A 21,051-nucleotide genomic window follows, 5' to 3' on the forward strand; every position below is an offset into this window, starting at 1 on the left:
AGAAGAGCGGGTTCGAAGACGGTGATGGTAGGACAAGATCTCTCGGACAGACAGACTTGGGATATGTACAGGGGGGTCATGTGCCGAGAGTCGCAAAGAAGGGTGGGTGGAGGAATGCCGGATCGGGTATGCAGGCAGGAGATATCCATACTGGCGAGACGAGGTCAAGCCATGGGAGAGCGGTCGCATGCATAGCTCCGGCTCTCAGAGAGGCGAATCGAGCCGGTAAAGAGGGAGCAGCTCACGGCTCCTTTCCTCTTTTGCGGCCGTCGGCATCTCCTGCGTAGAGGTGGCTCAGCCCTGCCAGGGACCACGAGTCTGACGACGAGTGGAGAATGGCTAGCCAGAAGGCCAGCAGATTCGCCAGATAATGCAGCGTGTAAGCGTACGAGACGCCGTACACGGCCGCGTAGACCGCGGTGCAGAACAGCAGGAGGCTGGTGACGTGCTTGAGCCGGCTGGCAACGCGTGGGATCATCTTGCCGGTCGTCAACGTCTCGACAAGGACCACGAAGGGCATGACGGACAGGACGTTGTGATGCGATGTGAAAGGCGTGAGCCAATGGACCGCCAGGTTGTGAACCCAGACCACGAAGGTCGGCAGGTTGATGGGCAGGATCCAGAGCATGAGGATGAGGATCGAATGGGCGTAGTTGTAGAAGTTCGAGTTGGCGGCCGACCGAAGATCCGAGGCAATCCGCTGGGCTCGGACCGTGGTCATCAGCTGCACCAGGCAAGCAACCAGATAGGCGAACTGATAAGGCACCACGGTCGAGACGAGGAGCAGCAAAACAGCCGTCGTGAGCATCCGCCGTCGTGGGGACGGACACCAGAACACAGGTGCTAATTTCCTCCTATCCTCGTTGCGGATCCATCCAGGGCGGAAGGTGAGGAGGCTCGCAAGCGCGCTCAGCAAGTGCGTCAGAATGAGAGCCATGTAATGGACCGCGGTGCAAACACCGACGCAGATGATCCCAATCAGAGGGATCAGGAACAGAAACATGGGCTCTTGGGTTCCGATCAAAAGGTCGTTCTTGCGGAAATCGATGATCGAGGACGCGTCATCTCGCCAGCGCCACAATCTGGCGTTGCCTGCCGTGGACGAGCCCGCAGTCGAGAAAGTCAGGAGTGTGAGGGATGCCAGCATCAGGGGAATGGACCGTCGCAGGGACATCTCCAGGCTTTCCGAAAACGGGATAAATAGCCCCGTAGCGTCATAAAGTTGGAATTGCTTCCGGAGGACCAGGGCAACCACGAACAAGGGGAAGGCTGCGAAGACCGTGCGGTAGCGCATGTAGAGCTTGCCGAGACTTCCAAGAACATCGACAGTCAGCTCGACTTGGATGTTGGAGTTGCAAGTTGGGTCCGTCCAGAACTGAAAGCCCAATCCGTCATCCTCAAGCTTTCTTGCCAGCGGCGGAGGGACATATGGCGCAACACCATGGAGGCTGACGGCGACTTCTCGCGCGTTGACGAAATATTTGGACTCGTACGGTTCAGCCAAGTACTGCCGGGCCAACGGCGCGAAGAGTTCCTCCTGGCCATCACAGCCCTGCTGGCTGATTCGCAAATTGTAGGCCAGCAGACTCGACTGCAACGAGGGCACCTTGATCTTGGAGACCATTGGTCGCTCGGCAGGGAGGCGAAGCTTCAACCCAGACGTCAACAGACGCCGAAGGTCGATATTCTCCGTCCAGTGTGACCTAGAATGGTCGCTGAACTCGGCGATTACAAATCCCGGTGTCGGACTGGTCGCCTTCTCAACAATGGCCACAAATTGGTGCTCAGCGATGTCATCGACGCCGTACTCGAGATAGGAGAATGGCGTGATCTCTCGCTCTCTGTCAGTAAAGAAGGGATAGCGCGTCGAGCGAGTGGAGGCTGGAAGCGACACGACATCCGGGCCGGCGGATCTGCACGCAAGTCGAGTGGTTCCCGTGGCTCCTCGGGAAAGGTCGATCTGGCTGGAGAAGCCTGCCCAAGACTGGCTCGGTTGCGACGGAATCACGCTGCAGAAGAGAACCTCCAACTTCCCGTTTTCACCTGGCTTGTCGAGCTTCGCATCCGTCAAGAAGGTAAAGCGCTTCCCGTCCGGCGACCCTGACGGCGGGATCGGCAGGAGATGAGCCCGTACTGCGCCCGCCGAGCCGAGGCTTCGGAGAACCAACCGCTCTCCCTCGGCAATGATAGAGTCCGCATTGTCGGCCACGGTGAGCAACGTGGTTGGGTCCGAGCGAGGCGCGGTCTTCTCGGCGACAGCCTCCATGCCAGTGAGAAACCACTTCTTGAACACCCGCATACGTTCGGCCCGAGGCTTTGTCTGCGTGGCCCGGTGGACATCCACAACCTCGTAAATGGCATGCGCAATAACCTTCCGGAACTGGTCGCACCAAAGAATTGCCTGGTGGTCCATGCTTGTCCACACGGCGGGGATGGTCGAGGTGAAGACGGTGAAGCCATGCGTGTCCGGCACCAGAGACTCGACGCTCGCATAGTCGGAGGGAACCACAGTATCCAAACCGCCGCCGGCAATAGACACGAGCGTAACATGCCACAGGGGATTATCGTTGGCCCACTGCTGCGAGTAGGCCTGGCGCCAGTAACCATTGATGTCGTCGTATGTCTTGACAATTTGGCGGTCGAAAGACACGGGAGGCCTGGCGTGGGGGGCAGACATGGTGACAATGGTGTTGATCGAGTTAGCTTGGTAATTCGGCATGGTCAGCATCGTACGCGCGACGATGCCTCCCATGGAATGCCCCAGAACTATGACGGAAGTCGGATCGGGGAGATCGGGGTCCCGGTCCGAGACTCGCGGGTCGAGGTAGAGGGAGAGGATATATCGGATCGCCTCGTTGAGGTACTCGGCCTGGTCGAGGAGAGTCTGGCCGTGGAAGGCCGTGATGTCTTCGTTGAAATCGACGGTGAAGAAGTCAAGAGCCCGCGCGCCGGCCTTGAGCGCTGCCTCGTCGTGTTGTAGAACGTCGTGGAAGTAGTTGGCAGCTTCTGCAGCGATGGGCCGAACTTGCTTGTAGCTCCCGGCGTTGCCGGGGATGAAGAGGACGGGCACGCCCCTGACCTGGAGGCCGTTAGTCAACCGCAAGACCCGAGCCATCCTCCGCGGCACCTCAAACCTTCGTGTCATGGTCGACGCCTTGTTCTCGGTACAAGTACAGAGAGTATTTGCTCGCAAGACGCGTGTGTTCGGTATCGAATTCGTTGAGCTTGGCGTACGACGGTCGCATGTACGACATGCGGCACCCCTTTGGATCGAGCTGTCGCGTCACGGAAGAGTGAAGGACGGTCAACAGAAAGCCAAGACCGACAATGGATGTCAGGAGTCCCAGAACGCCAACTGCCCAGGGACTCCTCCATTGCGGGCGCCGCCCAGCAAGTCTCGTCTCTGGGGCCTTTTTTGTTCCTTTTGGCTGCAGCTCCCCGGTGGGCGCTAGGATCAAGCCAAGAGGGGACGACGGCGCAGTGCGGCCGGCGGCGGGAAGCTTCTCCCCCTGCCCATTGCGAGATTCCGGTGATCGCCAGTTGGCGCTGCTGGACCGTCGGCTAACTGAGAAGGAAGGGCGGCGGTCAAGACTGCGGCGACGGTCGAGCTTGGTCGCGGGCTTCGCTGACAAGCGCGGCTCTTCCGCATGGAGCCGGAGGGAAGCGTCTGTGGGGGGCTCGACGAGAGAAACATCATCGTCCTCCGACGATCCCGACGAGTGCTTCCTCATCCCAGCGGGGACTCCGTGGCGGAGGACTCCGGCCTCTGAGCGTGGAACGATATATGGCCGTGGGGTTTTCGGTCGGCCGGGTCAAGCGACTGAACGGCGAACGGCGCGGAGGTAAAAGCACCGTGCATGGGCCGATTCGAAGCGGTTTTCTGCCCTTCTTAGTGATTCTGTTTGGCCGGAGACCGGACCCGGAGGTCGCCCCGATGCTGCCAAACTCACCTGTTCGCCTTGGCCCGATTCCGAGCACGCCTCGACCGACCTCTGGGAAGAGCGTGGCCAAACGGGTAGTTGCGCGGGTTGCGGAATTCGGGGCGCACCACCACCAAAAGCTTGGCTGGCTGCAGCCGCTGCACCCCACTAACTCTGCGCAAGGAGCTAGTGGATTGGCCACAGGCTTGACCTCGAAACGGGCCGAGTTGATTCGACGTAGGCGGCAGGGTGGCTTCTACCTCCGTACACTCCACACTACCTTCCACGCTAAGTTCTGGGACCGTGGAAGATAAGCTGATCGTCCGAGACTGAAGCTAGACTTGGATTCGATCTTGGAAGATCCTGGTTCCTTCTCATCTGAAACAAACAAAAGGGGAGACGACTCCGGAGCGGCGAAGTGCCAAATTAGCGATGCCGGATCGGCGCAACCGGTTGCGGAATAGTGTAGGATTTCGATCAAGCTCTGTCGCGCGACCTGGCGATCTAATGTTAACTGATCGACTTCAGCGAGTGGCAGGACGTTTCATCTTGAAAGGGTGAATTAACGGTAGTGTACGGTCGAGACAGTAAATAAACGAGAGTGCACGCTCCAACAGCGACGGGACGGAATGAACAAGTTGAAGGCAGGGAACGAGCGCAAATCTTTCGGCTGGAGTGTTGCGAGCTGGAAGAGTTCGAAATATAGCGCGGAGCTGGCGAGCAGCCGCTATCAAGTAGAGGTGCCTACCTAGGTAATTCTACACTAGAGGTTGCAACCCGCTCCCAAACCTGGCTTTTGATCAATCAATACCTGGCTGACCTTGCCACCGCCTGCAGCACCAATTCCCTGTTTGTCTTTGCCTCCAGCGCTCAACCAGGTTACTCTACACTACAGGTACCTTACCTATGATGGATTAACTCAGGTACCTGGTGAGTACCTTACGGATCCGTAGAGGGATCGTTCACCTTCTACAGTCGACTCCTTGTTTGTTCGTTAGCGTGGTACTTATGGCGGATCCCACAGGGGCTCTAAATCATAGGTACCTACCTAGCCGTCTTGGCACGAAATAGTCCAACCACAATAGGAAGTCTGAGGGCACTATCGCCTCTACCTACAATACAGCTTCCTTCGGTGTCTGACCAGTTAGTCAGGTAGGAAAATGGCGTTCAATACACTGCTTCATCTATATCAAACGTGCTTTAGTCGAACTTAGATTCTGGAGAGTGATGAGGAACAGGTGGGCAAAAAGGCCGAGTTTGGTTGGCTATAGGCCCCTGTTAAAAAGTGGGGCGAAGAACCGAACTAACAAACAAACAAGCATTGAACTGTATTCACCCTTGCAAACGTTTTTTGCAACCCCTGCGATAGGTCGTTCCGCGCATTCCGCACATGGAGGTTGGCCGAGGCCGATAACGTCATTGCAGGGGAATGTTAACTAGCCGACGGCCTTGGCGAGGGATCTCAACGTCGAACTCATTGCGAGACGGGGGTGTAGCAAATACTCCGTACCGCATACAGAGCTACTCCGGGGCGCACTGTGCTATGGTATATTACCACGAGAGATTTCACGTTTTCGTTCCTGTTTGCGCTTGCGAATTTCACCTTCCTCGGTAGCAGACAGTTGACATTCGTTGTTGTCTGCGCTGTCCGGAATACTACGGTACAGAATATTGGCCTATCGTGTACCGAGTAGGGAGGAGACACCATGCATGCTGTGAGAAAGCGCACGGTGTGATTGATTCGCGGCAATCGGAACCCCCAATCTCCGTGTTGTGGAAGGCACTCGTCAGTTGCACTGTAGACATACAGTACACTGTACGGGATACACTGATATGGACACTGTGTAGCTACCTCGCGAGCAGAACACGCTTCCGCATCCACGTCGCGTTATCCGCACGACCACTTTCAAGCACGGCTTGGAAGGAATTGGCACGGTGTCGAGCCTGAGCCCGGCCTCAACACACACTCGACACTCTCTCCAGGAGGCATGCTACCTTGTCCGCCCAGTTGTCGCGGTGGCGGTAGCGGCTGCCAGGCAACGAAGGAATGGCCATGAGCTCAAATGCGACAATCAAGGCCATCGAATCCAGCACAGTGCGTTTGCCCTGCATCGCTCTGTCGTTTCTCATGATCTCTCTCGTTCTCCCTCGGAAAAAAATGACTGACCAACATTGAGGAACAGGTCCATCGAATCCAGGCTGGCCAGGTCATTGTCGATCTCTGCTCCGTTGCAAAGGAGCTCGTCGAGAACAGTATCGACGCTGGCGCCACGGCCATTGGTAGGGAACACAAACCAGCAACCTTGGTCTCTCGCGTTTGATCGGGACTGTGGCTGACGACAGCGACCCACGTCCAAGAGGTGCGCTTCAAAAACCAGGGTCTGGACTCGATCGAGGTCCAAGACAATGGCTCCGGCATTGCGCCCCATAACTACGAATCCGTCGCCTTGAAGCACTACACGTCCAAGCTCTCCAGCTACGATGACCTCTCCGAGCTGCAGACGTTTGGCTTCAGAGGCGAGGCTCTGTCCTCGCTCTGCGCCCTGTCCCGCGTTTCGATCGTGACGTGCACCCAGCAGGAGGCGCCGCGCGCCACCAGGCTTGAGTTTGAGGCCTCTGGCAAGCTTAAGGGCACCAGTGTCGTCTCTGGCCAGCGAGGCACGACCGTCGTCGTCGAGGACCTCTTCCGCAACCTGCCAGTCCGCCGACGCGAACTGGAGAGGAACATCAAGAGAGAGTGGGGCAAGGTGATCAACCTCCTGAACCAGTATGCCTGCGTGCAAACTGGCGTCAAGTTTACCGTCTCACAGCAGCCCACCAAGGGCAAGCGCATGGTCCTGTTCTCGACTAAAGGGAACCCATCTACCCGCGAGAACATTATCAACGTGTTTGGCGTCAAAACCATGAACGCCCTCGTGGCGATGGATCTCAAGCTGGAATTGATACCCACCGCCGGTCCTCTTAGCAAGGGAAAGGCGAGGGCAGACGGCAGCTCGACAGAGGTCCGCATCCTCGGTCATGTGTCTCGGCCTAGCCACGGCGAAGGCCGGCAGACGCCAGACAGGCAAATGTTCTACATCAACGGCCGACCCTGCGGCTTACCGCAATTTGCCAAGGTCTTCAATGAGGTCTATCGATCCTACAACGCTGCCCAGTCGCCATTCATCTTTGCCGATATTCAACTGGACACCCGTCTTTATGATGTCAATGTCAGCCCTGACAAGCGAACCATTCTGCTGCATGACCAAGGCCAGATGCTCGACAATCTGAGGGAGTCTTTGATTGAACTGTTCGAGACGCAAGATGTGACCATCCCCGTGGCCCAAGCGCCAGCGCTGAAGCCACCTCCGTTCAGGCCGCCAGCAGGCGATCTTTCGGCATCCCCTACGTCGGTCCGGGCCAGGAGCAGCAGAGCTGCCACCGTAGACACGCAGCAGTATTCCGACAGAAGTTCACCCGACCGCCAACAGCGGCCAGTAGGTGGGGAAGATGGTGAAGCCGCCAGTGAGGAGAGCGATCGCGATGACGGAAGCGAGGTGGAAAAGGACGCTCAGCGACGAAATGGAACACGGGCGCCTCAAAAACATGAGAGCTCGTTTAAGAGCGGAGCACTCTTGTCCCGTTGGCTTGCGAAGACTCCTGATGCCGAGACATCACTATCAGACTCAAAAGCCGCAGAACCAAGCCACCATCAGCAGCGGGGCGAAGCTGCTGAAGAACTGCCATCGTCAGGAGGAGAGACCACGGGCGAACATGACGACGCCGGAAAAGGCCAAGCCCGAGGTTCCCAGGTGCAGGCGGCCCAACCCGCGGCTGAGACGGAGGCTCAGGGACTCGGCAGGAGCGTGCGGCAGCAGGGGGGAATGACGGAACAACCGGTTCTTGCCATTCCCCCTCCTTCACAACCTCCGTCTTCAAGATCCGGCCCTGCGACTATTTCCCGGCCGCTCAAGCGTGCTGCTCCGGAGGTGGCGACGATCACGATTGGCGACCATACAGTAACAAGCTTGATTGGGGAGCCCAGCAAAAGGCTCCGAGTGGGAGAGCCCTTGAAACCCAGCAGGGCCGGCGGCGCCGACAAGGCAAAGCAGCAGACGGCGCCGTTGCCGTCGTTTGGCGGAAGACTTTCTCAGCTATTTTCCGCTTCGGCTCACCCCGACGAAGGGTTGAGAGACAAGATCGGGGCTGTGGTCGAGGAAGACGAAGATGTAGAGGCGGCTGATTTAGGAGCCGAGGAGGATGCTGAAGAGGACTCTCTTTTCGTGTCTCAAGTCGACAATGAAGGGGTCCCGGGCGAGAATGACGATCGTGCTGACGGTCGCTGGGAGCAGCTCTCGAATGCCATAGAGGAGGAGGATGTGGAAGCTGGCAGCCAGCCTGGCGCCTCGCTGGAGTCTGTTGACCACTCACCGTCTTCCCAAGGTGATCTTGCCGATGACGACGGCGAGCACATGGGCGAGGACGAGAAGAAGGCTCAAGAGGACAGAAAGGTTCAGGAGATGATCAACGCGGCCGAGGCTGCTGCCATCGAGCCGTCAGAAGAAGGCGAAAAGCGCTCACAGATGTTCGTCAAGGGGCGGGCGAGGCGAAAAGACATGACCCTTACCCTGGTCCAGCAAGTCAAGACTACCGCGGACGAGATTCAGCGACGCATTGCGGCCCTTGCAAGGCACCTCCCGCAGCCGCGCTCGATGGCCTCGGCGGCTAAGAGCTCCGACGGCCTCGATGCAGACGATGCGGAGGAGAAGCTGTCGCTCAAAATCTCCAAGTCCGACTTTGCAAAGATGAAGGTCGTCGGACAATTCAATCTCGGCTTCATCCTGGCCGTCCGGGAGGCCGAACCCTCGACAGAGGACGGACGCGCGGAAGCGGACGACGACGAACTCTTCATCATCGACCAACACGCCTCGGACGAGAAGTACAACTTCGAGCGCCTGCAAGCCACCACCACGGTGCAGTCCCAGCGCCTCGTCCAGCCGAAGACGCTCGAGCTGACCGCGCTCGAAGAGGAGATCATCCTGGAGCACCTGCCGGCGCTCGAGCGCAACGGCTTCGTTGCGCAGGTCGACACGTCGGGCGCGCGGCCCGTGGGGGCGCGCGCGCAGCTGCTGAGCCTGCCGCTCAGCCGCGAGACGACCTTCTCGGTTGCCGACTTCGAGGAGCTGCTCTTCTTGCTGGCGGACAACCCGACGTCGAGCGCGACGACGGTGCCGCGGCCCAGCAAGGTGCGCAAGTTGTTCGCCATGCGCGCGTGCCGCAGCAGCATCATGATCGGCCGGGCGCTGTCGCGCCGGCAGATGGAGCGGGTGGTGCGGCACATGGGCGAGATGGAGAAGCCGTGGAACTGTCCGCACGGCAGGCCGACCATGAGGCACCTGTGTGGGCTGGGGAGTGCGTGGGACGGGAGGGCCTGGACGGAGGAGGGGGTTGACGGACTTGGTGGGAGTGGTGGGCGGACGGACTGGGCCGCTTGGGTGAGGGAGAAAAGGGGAGAGGATTAAGTGAACGTTACCCACCATCATCCATACGATGTGCTCGGGAAATTGCAGGCGGATGGGTGGAAATGGCGCTTTTGGTGTTGCTTGAGGGATACCCTATGAACAGCTTGGGTACTTTGGACACTCGCAGAGAGTTAAACCTGGAATGAGACAGACATTCGATTGCAACCGTACATGTCGTTAGTCTTACATATTCCCGTCGTCGTTCCGCCATCCATGACCAGAAAGTGAACCCAATTAACTCCAGCGCCATACGGCGCAACACCACAACCGGTATGATCCCGCATAGCATTCCAGTCATTCATTCCAACATCAACTTCCAACACCCTACTCCACCCCACCCCCTTGTTCAACCCAGCGCCGAGAAAACAAACAACCCCACTCATTCATTCAAAAACACTATACCTCGACCGTCCCCACCCCCGACCCCCATCCGCGAGCCCCTCCTCCGCCACCTTGCCGCTCACATGTCGCCTACCAAGCCCACCAGCAGCAGCAGCCGCAGACGACCCCAAATCATAATCATTCCCGGTCGACACCTGCCGGGCACCGCCTCCGACGATGATAGGCGGCGTGGTGGCCTTCAGCTCGCCGTACGGCTTGGAGTAGTCGCGCAGCGAGAAGTCGGCGTCGGGCTGGATCGAGCTGGTGCGGTTGCGCGGGTGCTGCCGGGCGTCGGTGATGTCCTGGCTGCCGCTGACGCGGCGGTCGTTGAGGGAGATCTCGGAGAGGACGGAGGCGCGCAGGCGGCTGAACGGTGTTCGCGGGCGGCGCGGGGTGGTGGGGGCTTGGGAGGGGGGTTGTTTGGTCGTGGTGGTGATGGTGGTGGTGCTGGTGGGGTGGGAGCGGAGCGGGTTGGGGAGGTGGTGGGCTGATTCGCCGTTGTCGGTTCCCAGGCCGGGGGATGCGGGCTGGTTGTAGGAGTAGTGGTACGTGTTGGTGTTCTCGTCTTCCGAGTCGGAAGCATCGAGGGTCTGGCGGAGGGACTCGTAGTTGCTGCCTCGCTTGGTTGGGGACGGGTTTGTCATGTTTGATGCGCGGTTGCGCTGTTGGGTGCGGTTGATGAGCGACTCGGAGGCGTACCAGGTCTCGGTGAACTTGGCCGAGCGCGGTTGAGCTGTCTGGGTCGCCGCAACGGGTTCGGGGCGGGACGAGGCCACGGAGCCGCTGCTCGGGCGACCCTCGCCGGCCGAGTACATGGAAATTGGACGTGAGTGGCTGGCTCCCGTCTCTCCGAGCGGGATATCCGTGTACGAGCCGCGACTTGCCGCTGGCGGCGCAGACATGCGCTTCAAGTTGTGGGAGCTGGTCGAGCTGCGGTTGCTTGGAGTAATCTGGTACTGCCGACTCGGGAGGTTCAAGCGCGAGTCGTGGCTATCGAAGGACGCCTCCGAACCCTGGCGGGTATGCATGAAGGGGATGGACGGAGGCCGCGAGTGCTCATCGTAGAGCTGGCTCTCGGGCTTCTCGTCTGAGTAGGTTGAGGTTGTGGCGACTGAGGACTTATTCCTCTTGTGCGCTCGCGAGGTGAGGTTGGCTTCCAGCGGGTTCATGTCCGGCGGCATCATTGAGATGCGTCGGAACATGACGCCAAGCCACAGCGAGATGGCCAGTGACAGCAGATGCAGTCCTCCAGCGGCTATCAGACCGTAGTAGACGGACGGCACCATGAACTTCATGACATTGGTCTTGGCTAGATCCGTGGTCTCCCATTCTTCGCTCTTGTTCCTGGTCGTGATCGCCCCGTACGCATAGAGAGGCAGTGCACAGAGATCGGAAATGCCCGAGAAGACGTGGTACGCTGCAGAAGAGCCGGGCGTCCGCGAGCCAGCTGGTCGGGCATGGTGGTAGATGCTGTAGAGGCAATGAAGGATCACCACGCCCAGCTAGAGTGCCGGTACTGGTTAGCGTGGCCCAGAGAGCACAACGAAGTGACTGACTAGGTATAGGGGCGCGTACCGTAACCCCCATGATCCAGCCGATCAGGCCCGCCAGGCTCATGACGACCACGAGGCCGACGGCGGCGACAGCCTCGAGGACTCTGAGACACAGCTGCACGACACGCATGCGCTTGATCCAGGACTTAGTCCTCCAGCTCATGGGCCGGAACCTGGACCTCCCGCTGGGCACCATGTGGGCACTATCCATCGTCATCCCGTAATTAGCGCATGTTTCAAAATGCAACGCCGACTGGTGGGGTTGGAATGGAGCATGGAGAAGCACAATGGAATGCGGGGAAGGGCGGCGCACTCGGGATGGCGGTCGAATGAGACAAGCGGGCCGTTCGGCTTGGGCTTGGGTTTCGGGCGCTCGTAGCTCGCCCGAGTCACGGCCTTGGGGTCGAACGGAACTGCTGGGAAGCGATCGTCATTTTTGACGGCCTGGTACATGAACGGCGGCCGAGTCCCCCCCATGGCGGCGGCTTCGGCTCAGCTTTTGTGGCGCGGGGAATGTGAAGTAGATGTGTCGGATGTGGAGTTTTGCAAAAGACCTGAAATCCAGAAGTTGCATTGATCACACTCGAGAACGCAGGCAGCAGGTTGTGAGGTTGGTTCAGCCTCGGTAGAATGTAGGAACGCTGAAAGTGAGGCGGTCAATTGTCAATCGGGGAGGTCGGCAGGGGCAGGGCTGAGAGTGTGTTTGAGAGCTGTTGACCAGGCAACCGTGTAAGCGCCGCTCGTGTGACAAGGCACTTTGCACAGCTGCACAACATCCCAACGATTGGGGAAGCTGGCGCCTCAAAATATGGGCTAATCCCCTGGGCTTTGCGCCCGTTTGTGCGTGTTTTGACGGCAGTTGGCAATGGTGCAAGCCCAGGTTTTCCATCTTATCCCATCTCCCGTTGGAGGCTTCCAGGTTACAGGCGATGACGGGAGTTAACGTTAAGGTTCCCTCTGCTGTGGAGCGGGCAGCTCGGAGCGCCGCCGGCCCCGAGCCCACTGTGCCGGGGGGCGCGCAAGACCCGCTAAAATCAGGTTTGTACTCCGTACCGGCCCGACACAAAGGATGCACCGTGGAGCGACATTCCGGCGTCGGCGTTTCTTGGTTGACACTGATTGACTCGGGCCGCTTACAATGTTCACCCTCTGCAATTTTCGTCTTGCACGTCGGTAGGGTGCCAGTCCGAGATACGGATTACAGCCATGTTTCCTGTCCGCTGCCTCCGGGCGCGGCCCCGTGCGTGCTGGCAGCGGGTGTTGAACGGGCTGAATGCGTCACCCGGCCCATCAGTTTCTCGGAGCGTCTCTACAGCGCACAGCAGCAGCCCCGGGGGACGGCCGTTGCGCCTAGCCGTGATTGGCTCCGGCCCGGCCGGGTTTTACACAGCCTACCGGGCCATGTCCAAAATCCAGGATGTCAAGGTCGACATGTACGAGGCACTCCCCGTTCCCTTTGGTCTCGTGAGGTTTGGTGTGGCGCCGGACCACCCCGAGGTGAAAGTGCGTGGCCCCCGAACCCGAAACACCTGCGGCCTCACATACGTACTGGACAGTGCTGAACCTGCCGGCACAGAACTGCCAGGAGAAATTCGAAGAGGTGGCATCCTCTCCCAATTTCACCTTCATTGGCAATGTCTCAATCGGCACCAAGAGTGACCACCCGGACGGCGCCACCGTTCCGTTGGCCAGCATCCTCCGCCACTACAACGCGGTGGTCTTCTCGTACGGCGCTGCCAAGGACAGGCATCTCGGGATTCCGGGCGAGTCAACCCTGAAAGGTGTCTACTCTGCCCGCGAGTTTGTTGGCTGGTACAACGGCCTCCCCGAGCATGCCGACCTCGCCCCTGACCTCACCCAGGGGGACGAGGCTGTCATCATCGGGCAAGGAAACGTAGCCCTGGACGTGGCGCGGATGCTGCTCGAAGATGTCAATGTGTTGCGGAAATCTGACATTGCCGAGCATGCCATCGAGACGCTCTCCAAGAGCAAGGTCAAGAGGGTTCACATCGTCGGGCGTCGTGGCCCGATGCAGGTATGGGGAACACCCCCTTCGACCCCTCTACCAATCCGCGCACTCCACCCACCTCTAACGATCGACACTAGGCCGCCTTCACTATCAAAGAAGTCCGCGAGCTCATGCGCCTCCCCTCGGTGGCCTTCCACCCCATCGACACCTCCCTCGTACCCCCCGACCTCAAATCACTCCCACGCGCCCCGCGTCGACTGATGGAGATACTGCTCCAAGGCTCCCCCACCAGACCGGACGACAGCCCCCCACCCACCAAGTCCTGGTCCCTCGACTTCCTGCTCAAGCCCACCCAGTTCCTCCCCTCCGCCACCTCCCCCACCCGCCTTGCCGCGACCGAATTCGCGCGCACGACGCTCTCCTCCCCCTTCGACCCCAACGCCTACGCCCTCCCCTCCGACAGCAGCACCGGCGACAGCAGCAGCAGCAATACGACCGTGGTGCTCCCCGCCCCGCTGGCCTTCCGCTCGATCGGCTACCGGTCGGAGCCGCTGCCCGAGTTCGCCGCGCTGGGCGTGCCCTTCGACGACCGCTGGGGCGTGATCAGCAACGACGGGCGCGGCGGGCGCGTGCGGCACGAGGAGCGCGGCGCCGACGCCGCCATGCGCGTCGGCGCGTTCCCCGGCCTGTACTGCGCCGGCTGGGTCAAGCGCGGCCCCACGGGGGTGATCGCGTCCACGATGGAGGACGCGTTCGCGACCGCTGATGCGATCGCCGAGGACTGGGCTGGTGGGGCCGGGCACGCGAGGTTCTTGAATGGTGGCGGGGCTGTTGCAGGGTGGGAAGGGGTGAGGAGGGAAAGCGTGGGCGGGGGGGTCGATACGGCGCGCGTGGTGGACTGGGAGGGGTGGCGGAGGATTGATGCGGCCGAGAGGGAAAGGGGAAGGGCGGTGGGGAAGGAGAGGGAGAAGTTCACCCGCACGGCGGATATGCTGGCTGTTCTTGGGTGATGGGAGGCAGCACGGGTCTGAGTGTAACTAGGTATGCACCGGATATCTTGTACAATTGCTGTAAAATTTATTCTAGGCCTTATTCAACTTTTCCGTCAACTCGGGCACCTTCTCGAACAGGTCGCCCACCAACCCGACGTCGGCCACCTGGAAGATAGGCGCGTCCGCGTCCTTGTTGATGGCCGCGATCACCTTGCTGTCCTTCATGCCCGCCAGATGCTGGATCGCACCCGAGATGCCCACCGCCATGTACAGCTGCGGCGCCACCACCTTGCCCGTCTGGCCCACCTGCAAGCTGTTGTCCGCGTACCCGCTGTCGACGGCGGCGCGCGACGCGCCGACCGCGGCCCCCAGCGCGTCTGCCAGCGGCAGCATGATCCTGTCAAAGTCCTCCTTCGACTTCAGCCCCCGCCCGCCCGAGACAACCTTGCTCGCCGTCGCCAGGTCCGGCCGGTCCGACCTGGCCAGGTCCTCCGACACCCACTCGGTCGGGCTGTCCACCTTGGGATCCACGCCGTCCTCGACGGCCGCGGTGCCGCTCCCGATCTCCGCGGCGGGAAACGCGGTGCCCCGGACGGTGATCACCTTGATCGGGTCGGACGACTCGACGGTCGCGATGGCGTTGCCCGCGTAGATGGGGCGCACGAACGTCTTGTCGTCCTGGATGGCTGTGATGTCGGAGATTTGTTGTGAGTCGAGGAGCGCCGCCACGCGCGGCATCACGTTCTTGCCGAAGGCCGTGTTGCCGGCGATGACGTGGGTGTAGCCACCCTTCTTGATATTCTCGACGAGCAGGGGCGCGTAGTTCTCAGGCAGGCCCTGGGCGGCGGGAGGAACATCGCATGCGTGTCAGTCTCTGTCGCGGCAATTAATTGTATGTGCTCGCGAGGTATAGGGTGCCAACCTTGTCGTATGCGCCGTTCTCAACCGCGATGACCTTCTCCAGGCCGTCGACCTTAGCTGCCTCGGCGGCCACCGGCTTGATGTTGCTTCCGGCAATGAAGCCGTGGACCGAGCCGCCAAGTTTCCGGGCCGCACTGACGGCGCTCAGCGAGCCGGTGTTGAGTTTGCCATCGCGCTGCTCGAGGATGGCCAGCGCCGAGAGTAGCCGGCGGAGGGCGGCGGGGGAGCGGGCGAGGGCGGGACTGGTCGCATTTCGCAGCGTCGGGCGGGCGAGCGCCGAGAACGCCCGGCGACCGGCCGACAGCATGGTTCCCGTTCCGAATGCAATTGATGTGTGCGCAGGGGCTGGCCGGCAGAAGGCGTGTGGCCGTGAATACTGGCCAGGACTTGGACGGTGCGGAAGACGGAGCAAGACTTGAGACGGAATCATCGATGCGCAGCGGATTGAAGCGGCCCGAGGTTAGCTTCGGAGGGTCCCACCCCTGGACCGGCCAGCGAGCTAACCCAGATTGGGCGTTCAGAAGCCGGGCCGTGGCGGTGCTTTTGAGGACTGTTGTGGCTGGAGGGCATCTCACGTGATGGTCCCCGTGCGCCAGCTGTTGGGTATTGGCTCGTGCGCCAGGCTGCGTTCACCTGCTTGGCTTGCTGCTCAAGCGTGCAGCAGTCTTGTCAGTCGCGAACAATTTCCAGCGCGACCACATTGAACGGCCCCCTTGCAGCCATCAGCCAAACCGCATCTTTTGCATCTCCACATCGGCCAGCATTCAAAACTCGGTCTTGAATTTGCCGATAGAGTCGCATCTCGGCTTGCTTGTGCTTGGCCCGCGCTTTTGGGAAACAGCCTAAGTCGGTGGCGGAGTTTCGCGCAGGCTCGTTCGGTCCCCTGGCACTCTTGGATTCAACGACGCGAGTTTGGTCGCTTCATCGCCGTCGCAATGGAGGAGAATTCGGTCAGCTACGGCACTCCCACAACTGGCGCATCGCCGGGCGCCAACCCAATTCTGGCGCAGCCCCCTCTTCCTGATGCCAACGACCAGACTGAAGGTATGCACCGCCACCCACTCCCGCTCCCGATCCCGCTTTCGCTGCCGACGCCGTATTAATGCCTGCTGCGCTGCGTGTAGATGTGCAGATGAGTGAGGGACCCGCAATCAAGCAGGATAGCACTACACCCGCTCCTGGCGCGATATCGGACAATCCCCTCGACGCGCCCGAGGGCCCTCCTGCAGAGGTGGCGGCGGGCGAAGACGAGGAAATGGGCGACGCGCCCAAAAATGAATCGGCGCAGGCTGATGGCGCCGGTCAGACTGAAGCCGCAGGCGAGGCCAAGACAAAGGAGTTTGTTGAAAATGCTGCGAGAGAACACCTGATTTCTCAGACCCATGCGATCGTGCTCCCCAGCTACAGCACTTGGTTCGACATGAACACGATCCACAACATTGAGCGGAAAGCACTGCCCGAGTTCTTCAACAACCGGAACCGAAGCAAGACTCCGGCCGTGTACAAGGACTACCGCGACTTCATGATCAACGCCTACCGGCTGAACCCGGTGGAGTATCTCACCGTCACCGCCTGTCGTCGCAACCTGGCCGGCGATGTCTGCGCTATCATGCGAGTGCACGCTTTCCTCGAGCAGTGGGGTCTCATCAATTACCAGGTAGGACGGATGATGCCGCTCCTGGATGGCCCTCCTTTCCGTGATTTCTTGTGCTAACCCCCCGCTCTAGGTCGATGCTGATCAGCGGCCATCTCACGTTGGCCCACCCTTCACCGGTCACTTCAAGATCATTTGCGACACGCCCCGTGGCCTTCAACCCTGGCAGCCGGCAGCCGACCCTGTCGTCACTGAGGGAAGGCCAAACAAGGATACGGATGCCAAGGCCTCCGCGACGCCCGTACCCAAGGGCGATCTCAACCTGGAAATCGGTCGCAACATTTACGAAGCCAACGCCAAGAACAACAAGTTGAACAAGGGAGACAGCAAGACCAACGGTGAAGCGCCGACAACTAATGGTGTGTCCGGCACCGATGAACTCCCCAAGGCTCCGATCGTGAAGGTCAACTGCTTCAACTGCGGCACCGACTGCACGCGCATCTACTACCACAGCTCGCAATCCGACCCGAACTCCAAGGTCAAGTACGACCTGTGCCCGAGCTGTTACCTCGAAGGTCGCCTGCCTGGCAACCAGACCAGCGCCCACTACACGCGCATGGAGAACCCCACCTACTCGTCCATCCTCGACCGGGACGCACCATGGAGCGATGCAGAGATCCTACGGCTGCTTGAGGCACTCGAGCGCTACGATGAGGACTGGGGCGAGATCGCCGAGTATGTGGGGACCCGGACGCGCGAGGAGTGCGTGCTGCAATTCCTGCAGCTCGACATTGAGGATAAATATCTGCAGTCAGAGAGCTTGGACGCACCAATTGGCCTCCAGATGCTTGGCAGCCACGGCGGCCAGCTCCCATTCAGCCAGACTGACAACCCCGTCATGTCGGTTGTCGGCTTCCTCGCCAGCCTCGCGGACCCCGCCAGCACGGCAGCCGCTGCCAACAAGTCGGCCGAGATTCTCAAGCAGAATCTCCGGAACAAACTCGAGGGCGGCGCGCAAGGAGAGGCAGGACAGACCGAAGGCAAGGGCAAGGAGAAGGCGGGTGGTGACGCGATGGACGTCGATGGGAGGCATGAGGCCACCACGGCGTCCACGCTGGCGAACATCCCCCTCGCGTCCATGGGCGCCAGAGCCGGCGGCCTCGCCTCCCACGAGGAGCGCGAAATGACGCGGCTCGTGTCGGCGGCCGTGAACGTCATGCTCGAGAAGATGGAGCTGAAGCTCAAGTACTTCAACGAGATGGAGGCGATCCTGCAGGCCGAGCGCCGCGAGCTGGAGCGCGCCCGGCAGCAGCTGTTCCTCGACCGGCTGGCGTTCAAGCGCCGCGTGCGCGAGGTGCAGGAGGGGCTGAGGCAGGCCGCGTCGGTCGGCGGCGAGCAGGGCATGCGCATGGCGCAGGAGCTCATGACGGACGGCAGCCAGCGCATGACCTTCCACGCGCCGCCCGCCCCCGGGGCCGTGCAGCCGCTCAGTGCGGAGGGCCAGATCAAGAGCTACGAGGCTTAGGTGACCATGTGGCCTGGACTTGGTCACCAGTACGCGCCGCTTGTGCGTGGCCACTATCGTTATTAGCCAGTTAGCCGCGGCCGCGTTCGTTCCTTAGGTCCTTGTTCGGGTTCATCGGTAGTTATTTCTCCAGGCGTCAGGGGTTATTGGATCATCCGCGGTCAGTGAGCGGATGGATGGGTACTATTGCTGGGGCGGGAGCCACTATGGTGCATGAAAAGGAGATGTTCTGATATCTGCTGTATCAATTAGTTACCGGACTGCTAAAGGAGGGATCAGGTTGGGAGTGGTGGATGGGTTTTCGGTTTTTGCTGCCGTTGCGAATGCGATCTGCTCTTGGAGGCCTCGACGAAGTGTAAATACATACCACAGCGATTTCAGCACATCAAGAGGTTAGTCATCCACAGACCACTGAACTGGCTTTGCCAAGGGGTTTCGCCTCCTTGTCTGTCAGGAAGACGAGTCAGTACGACGAAAAAAAAGAAGGCAGCAAACAGCCCAAAAATGGTTTTGCTGACGGAAGTGGGGTTCGAACCCACGCTCTCTCTCGAGAAGAGGAGATTAAGAAAATACTTAAATCCTCCGCCTTAGACCGCTCGGCCACCTAATTTTTTATATATAAAGTTATAATAAAGAGAGTAACTTATTAACAAAGTAAGAAAGTTAGTAAATAGCTTAGAATATATAAGATGTTAAGGGTAGGCAAAAATATATCTATTGACGGAAATAGAGTTTAAACCTACACTCTCTTTTGAGAAGAGGAGACTTAGAATAAGATACTTAAATCCTCTGCTATAACTACTTAGCTAGTGCTTATAAAGAAGTATCTACTTGAAAACCTTTAGCTAAGAAAGCGACTCACTAGTGTAAAAGCTAGTACTTAGATATATACCTCCCCCCGCCTCTCGTACCCCCTCTTAAAAAATAAAAAATGGTTAACGAGGGTGGGGTTCGAACCCACGCTCTCTTTCGAGAAGAGGAGATTTAGAAAATACTTAAATCCTCTACTATAACCACTTGGCCACCTAATTTTTTATATTTAAAGTTTTAACAAAGAGAGTAACTTATTAACAAAGTAAGAAAGGTAGTAAATAGCTTAGAAAGTATAAGATGTCAAAGGTAGGTAAAAATATATCTATTTATAGAAGTAGAGTTCGAACCTACGTTCTCTTTCGAGAAGAGGAGACTTAGAATAAGATACTTAAATCCTCTACTATAACTACTTAGCTAGTGCTTATAAAGAAGTATCTGCTCGAAAACCTTCAGCTAGGAAAGCGACTTACTAGTGCAAAAGCTAGTACTTAGACAGGCCCCCCCCCGCCTCTCCCACCCTCTCCTAAAAAAAAAAATGGTTGACAAAGGTGGGGTTCGAACCTACGCTCTCTTTCAAGAAGAGGAGATTTAGAAAATACTTAAATCCTCCACTATAACCACTTGGCTACCTAATTTTTTATATTTAAAGTTTTAATAAAGAGAGTAACTTATTAACAAAGTAAGAAAGGTAGTAAATAGCTTAGAAAGTATAAGATGTCAAAGGTAAGTAAAAATATATCTATTAATAGAAGTAGAGTTCGAACCTATACTCTCTTTCGAGAAGAGGAGACTTAGAATAAGATACTTAAAACCTCTACTATAACTACTTAGCTAATGCTTATAAAGAAGTATCTACTTAAAAACTTTTAGCTAAAAAAGTAACTCACTAGTGTAAAAGCTAGTACCTAGATAGGCTCCTCCCCCCCCTCCCCCTCCCTCTCTCTCGCCTCTCCCGCCTCTCCTACCCCCTTTTTTTAAAGGAAAAAAAAATGGTTGACAAAGGTGGGGTTCGAACCTACGCTCTCTTTCGAGAAGAGGAGACTAAGAAAATACTTAAATCCTCTACCTTAGACCGTTTAAATATCTAATTTTTATATATAAAGTTATAATAAAGAGAGTAACTTATTAATAAAGTAAGAAAGGTAGTAAATAGCTTAAAAAGTATAAGATATTAAAGGTAGATAAAAAATATATCTGTTAATAGAAGTTGAGTTTAAACCTATACTCTCTTTTAAAAAGAGAAAACTTAAAAAATATTTAAATCCTCTACTATAACTATTTAGCTAATACTTATAAAGAAATATCTAATCGAAAACCTTTAGTTAAGAAAGATTTACTAAGTAATGAAGCTAGTAGGAACAAAAAATCAATGACGGAGGTGGGGTTCGAACCTACGCTCTCTTTCGAGAAGAGGAGATTAAGAAAATTCTTAAATTCTCCGCTATAGACCGCTTAGCCACTTAATTTTTTATATTTAAAATTTTAATAAAGAGAGTAACTTATTAATAAAGTAAGAAAAGTAGCAAATAGCTTAAAAAGTATAAGATGTTGAAAATAGAAAAAAATATATTTGTTAATAGAAGTTAGGTTCTAAGCTATACTTTCTTTTAAAAAGTAGAGACTTAGAAAATATTTAAATCCTCTACTTTAACTATTTAGTTAATACTTATAAAGAAATAACTAGTTAAAAACCTTTAATTAGGAAAGTAACTTACTAAAGTAAAGAAGCTAGTAGAAAAAAATAAGTAATAAAGGTAAGATTTAAACCTATATTATCTTTTAAAAAAAGAAGATTTAGAAAATATTTAAATCCTCTACTATAACTACTTAGCTAATGCTTATAAAGAAGTATCTAGTTGAAAACCTTTAGCTAAGAAAGTAA

At 57.3% G+C, this 21,051-nt stretch overlaps 6 protein-coding genes, 1 non-coding gene and 2 pseudogenes across 9 annotated transcripts; 3 read left to right on the forward strand and 6 right to left on the reverse strand.

Moving 5' to 3' along the window:
- Positions 1–121: 121 nt before the first annotated feature.
- On the reverse strand, positions 122–4,115 carry THITE_2115051 (uncharacterized protein). Its single transcript, XM_003653006.1, has 3 exons — positions 3,951–4,115; positions 3,135–3,880; positions 122–3,079 (listed from the first exon to the last, which is right to left on the reverse strand). Exons 2-3 carry the CDS (start codon positions 3,729–3,731, stop codon positions 242–244), a joined length of 3,435 nt encoding a protein of 1,144 aa, XP_003653054.1. The 5' UTR covers positions 3,732–3,880; positions 3,951–4,115; the 3' UTR covers positions 122–241.
- A 1,611-nt stretch (positions 4,116–5,726) lies between these two features.
- Positions 5,727–9,613, forward strand: THITE_2115054 (uncharacterized protein). Its single transcript, XM_003653007.1, has 3 exons — positions 5,727–6,015; positions 6,098–6,200; positions 6,279–9,613. Exons 1-3 carry the CDS (start codon positions 5,968–5,970, stop codon positions 9,419–9,421), a joined length of 3,294 nt encoding a protein of 1,097 aa, XP_003653055.1. The 5' UTR covers positions 5,727–5,967; the 3' UTR covers positions 9,422–9,613.
- THITE_2115055 (uncharacterized protein) lies at positions 9,613–11,564 on the reverse strand (the record flags this gene model as incomplete). The annotated part of the gene is made up of 2 exons (XM_003653008.1): positions 11,378–11,564; positions 9,613–11,304 (listed from the first exon to the last, which is right to left on the reverse strand). Coding segments are annotated over exons 1-2 (1,670 nt in total), but the record flags the coding sequence as incomplete, so codon positions are not given.
- A 784-nt stretch (positions 11,565–12,348) lies between these two features.
- On the forward strand, positions 12,349–14,370 carry THITE_2115057 (uncharacterized protein). The gene is made up of 3 exons (XM_003653009.1): positions 12,349–12,858; positions 12,932–13,390; positions 13,462–14,370. The coding sequence occupies exons 1-3, from the start codon at positions 12,562–12,564 to the stop codon at positions 14,332–14,334; spliced, it is 1,629 nt and encodes a 542-aa protein (XP_003653057.1). The 5' UTR covers positions 12,349–12,561; the 3' UTR covers positions 14,335–14,370.
- Positions 14,371–15,697, reverse strand: THITE_2115059 (uncharacterized protein). The gene is made up of 2 exons (XM_003653010.1): positions 15,239–15,697; positions 14,371–15,153 (listed from the first exon to the last, which is right to left on the reverse strand). The coding sequence occupies exons 1-2, from the start codon at positions 15,542–15,544 to the stop codon at positions 14,407–14,409; spliced, it is 1,053 nt and encodes a 350-aa protein (XP_003653058.1). The 5' UTR covers positions 15,545–15,697; the 3' UTR covers positions 14,371–14,406.
- A 239-nt stretch (positions 15,698–15,936) lies between these two features.
- THITE_128544 (SWI/SNF complex protein-like protein) lies at positions 15,937–18,432 on the forward strand. Its single transcript, XM_003653011.1, has 3 exons — positions 15,937–16,281; positions 16,362–16,894; positions 16,965–18,432. Exons 1-3 carry the CDS (start codon positions 16,173–16,175, stop codon positions 18,354–18,356), a joined length of 2,034 nt encoding a protein of 677 aa, XP_003653059.1. The 5' UTR covers positions 15,937–16,172; the 3' UTR covers positions 18,357–18,432.
- Positions 18,433–18,870: 438 nt separating this feature from the next.
- Positions 18,871–18,966, reverse strand: THITE_t73 (annotated as a pseudogene). The gene has a single exon. The product of its transcript is annotated as a tRNA-OTHER (tRNA).
- Positions 18,967–19,292: 326 nt separating this feature from the next.
- On the reverse strand, positions 19,293–19,387 carry THITE_t72. Its single transcript has one exon. It is a non-coding gene; the product is annotated as a tRNA-Leu (tRNA).
- Positions 19,388–19,709: 322 nt separating this feature from the next.
- Positions 19,710–19,804, reverse strand: THITE_t71 (annotated as a pseudogene). The gene has a single exon. The product of its transcript is annotated as a tRNA-OTHER (tRNA).
- Positions 19,805–21,051: the final 1,247 nt, after the last annotated feature.

Source organism: Thermothielavioides terrestris, chromosome 2 (assembly GCF_000226115.1).
Source record: "Thermothielavioides terrestris NRRL 8126 chromosome 2, complete sequence".
Lineage (NCBI taxonomy): Eukaryota > Fungi > Ascomycota > Sordariomycetes > Sordariales > Chaetomiaceae > Thermothielavioides > Thermothielavioides terrestris.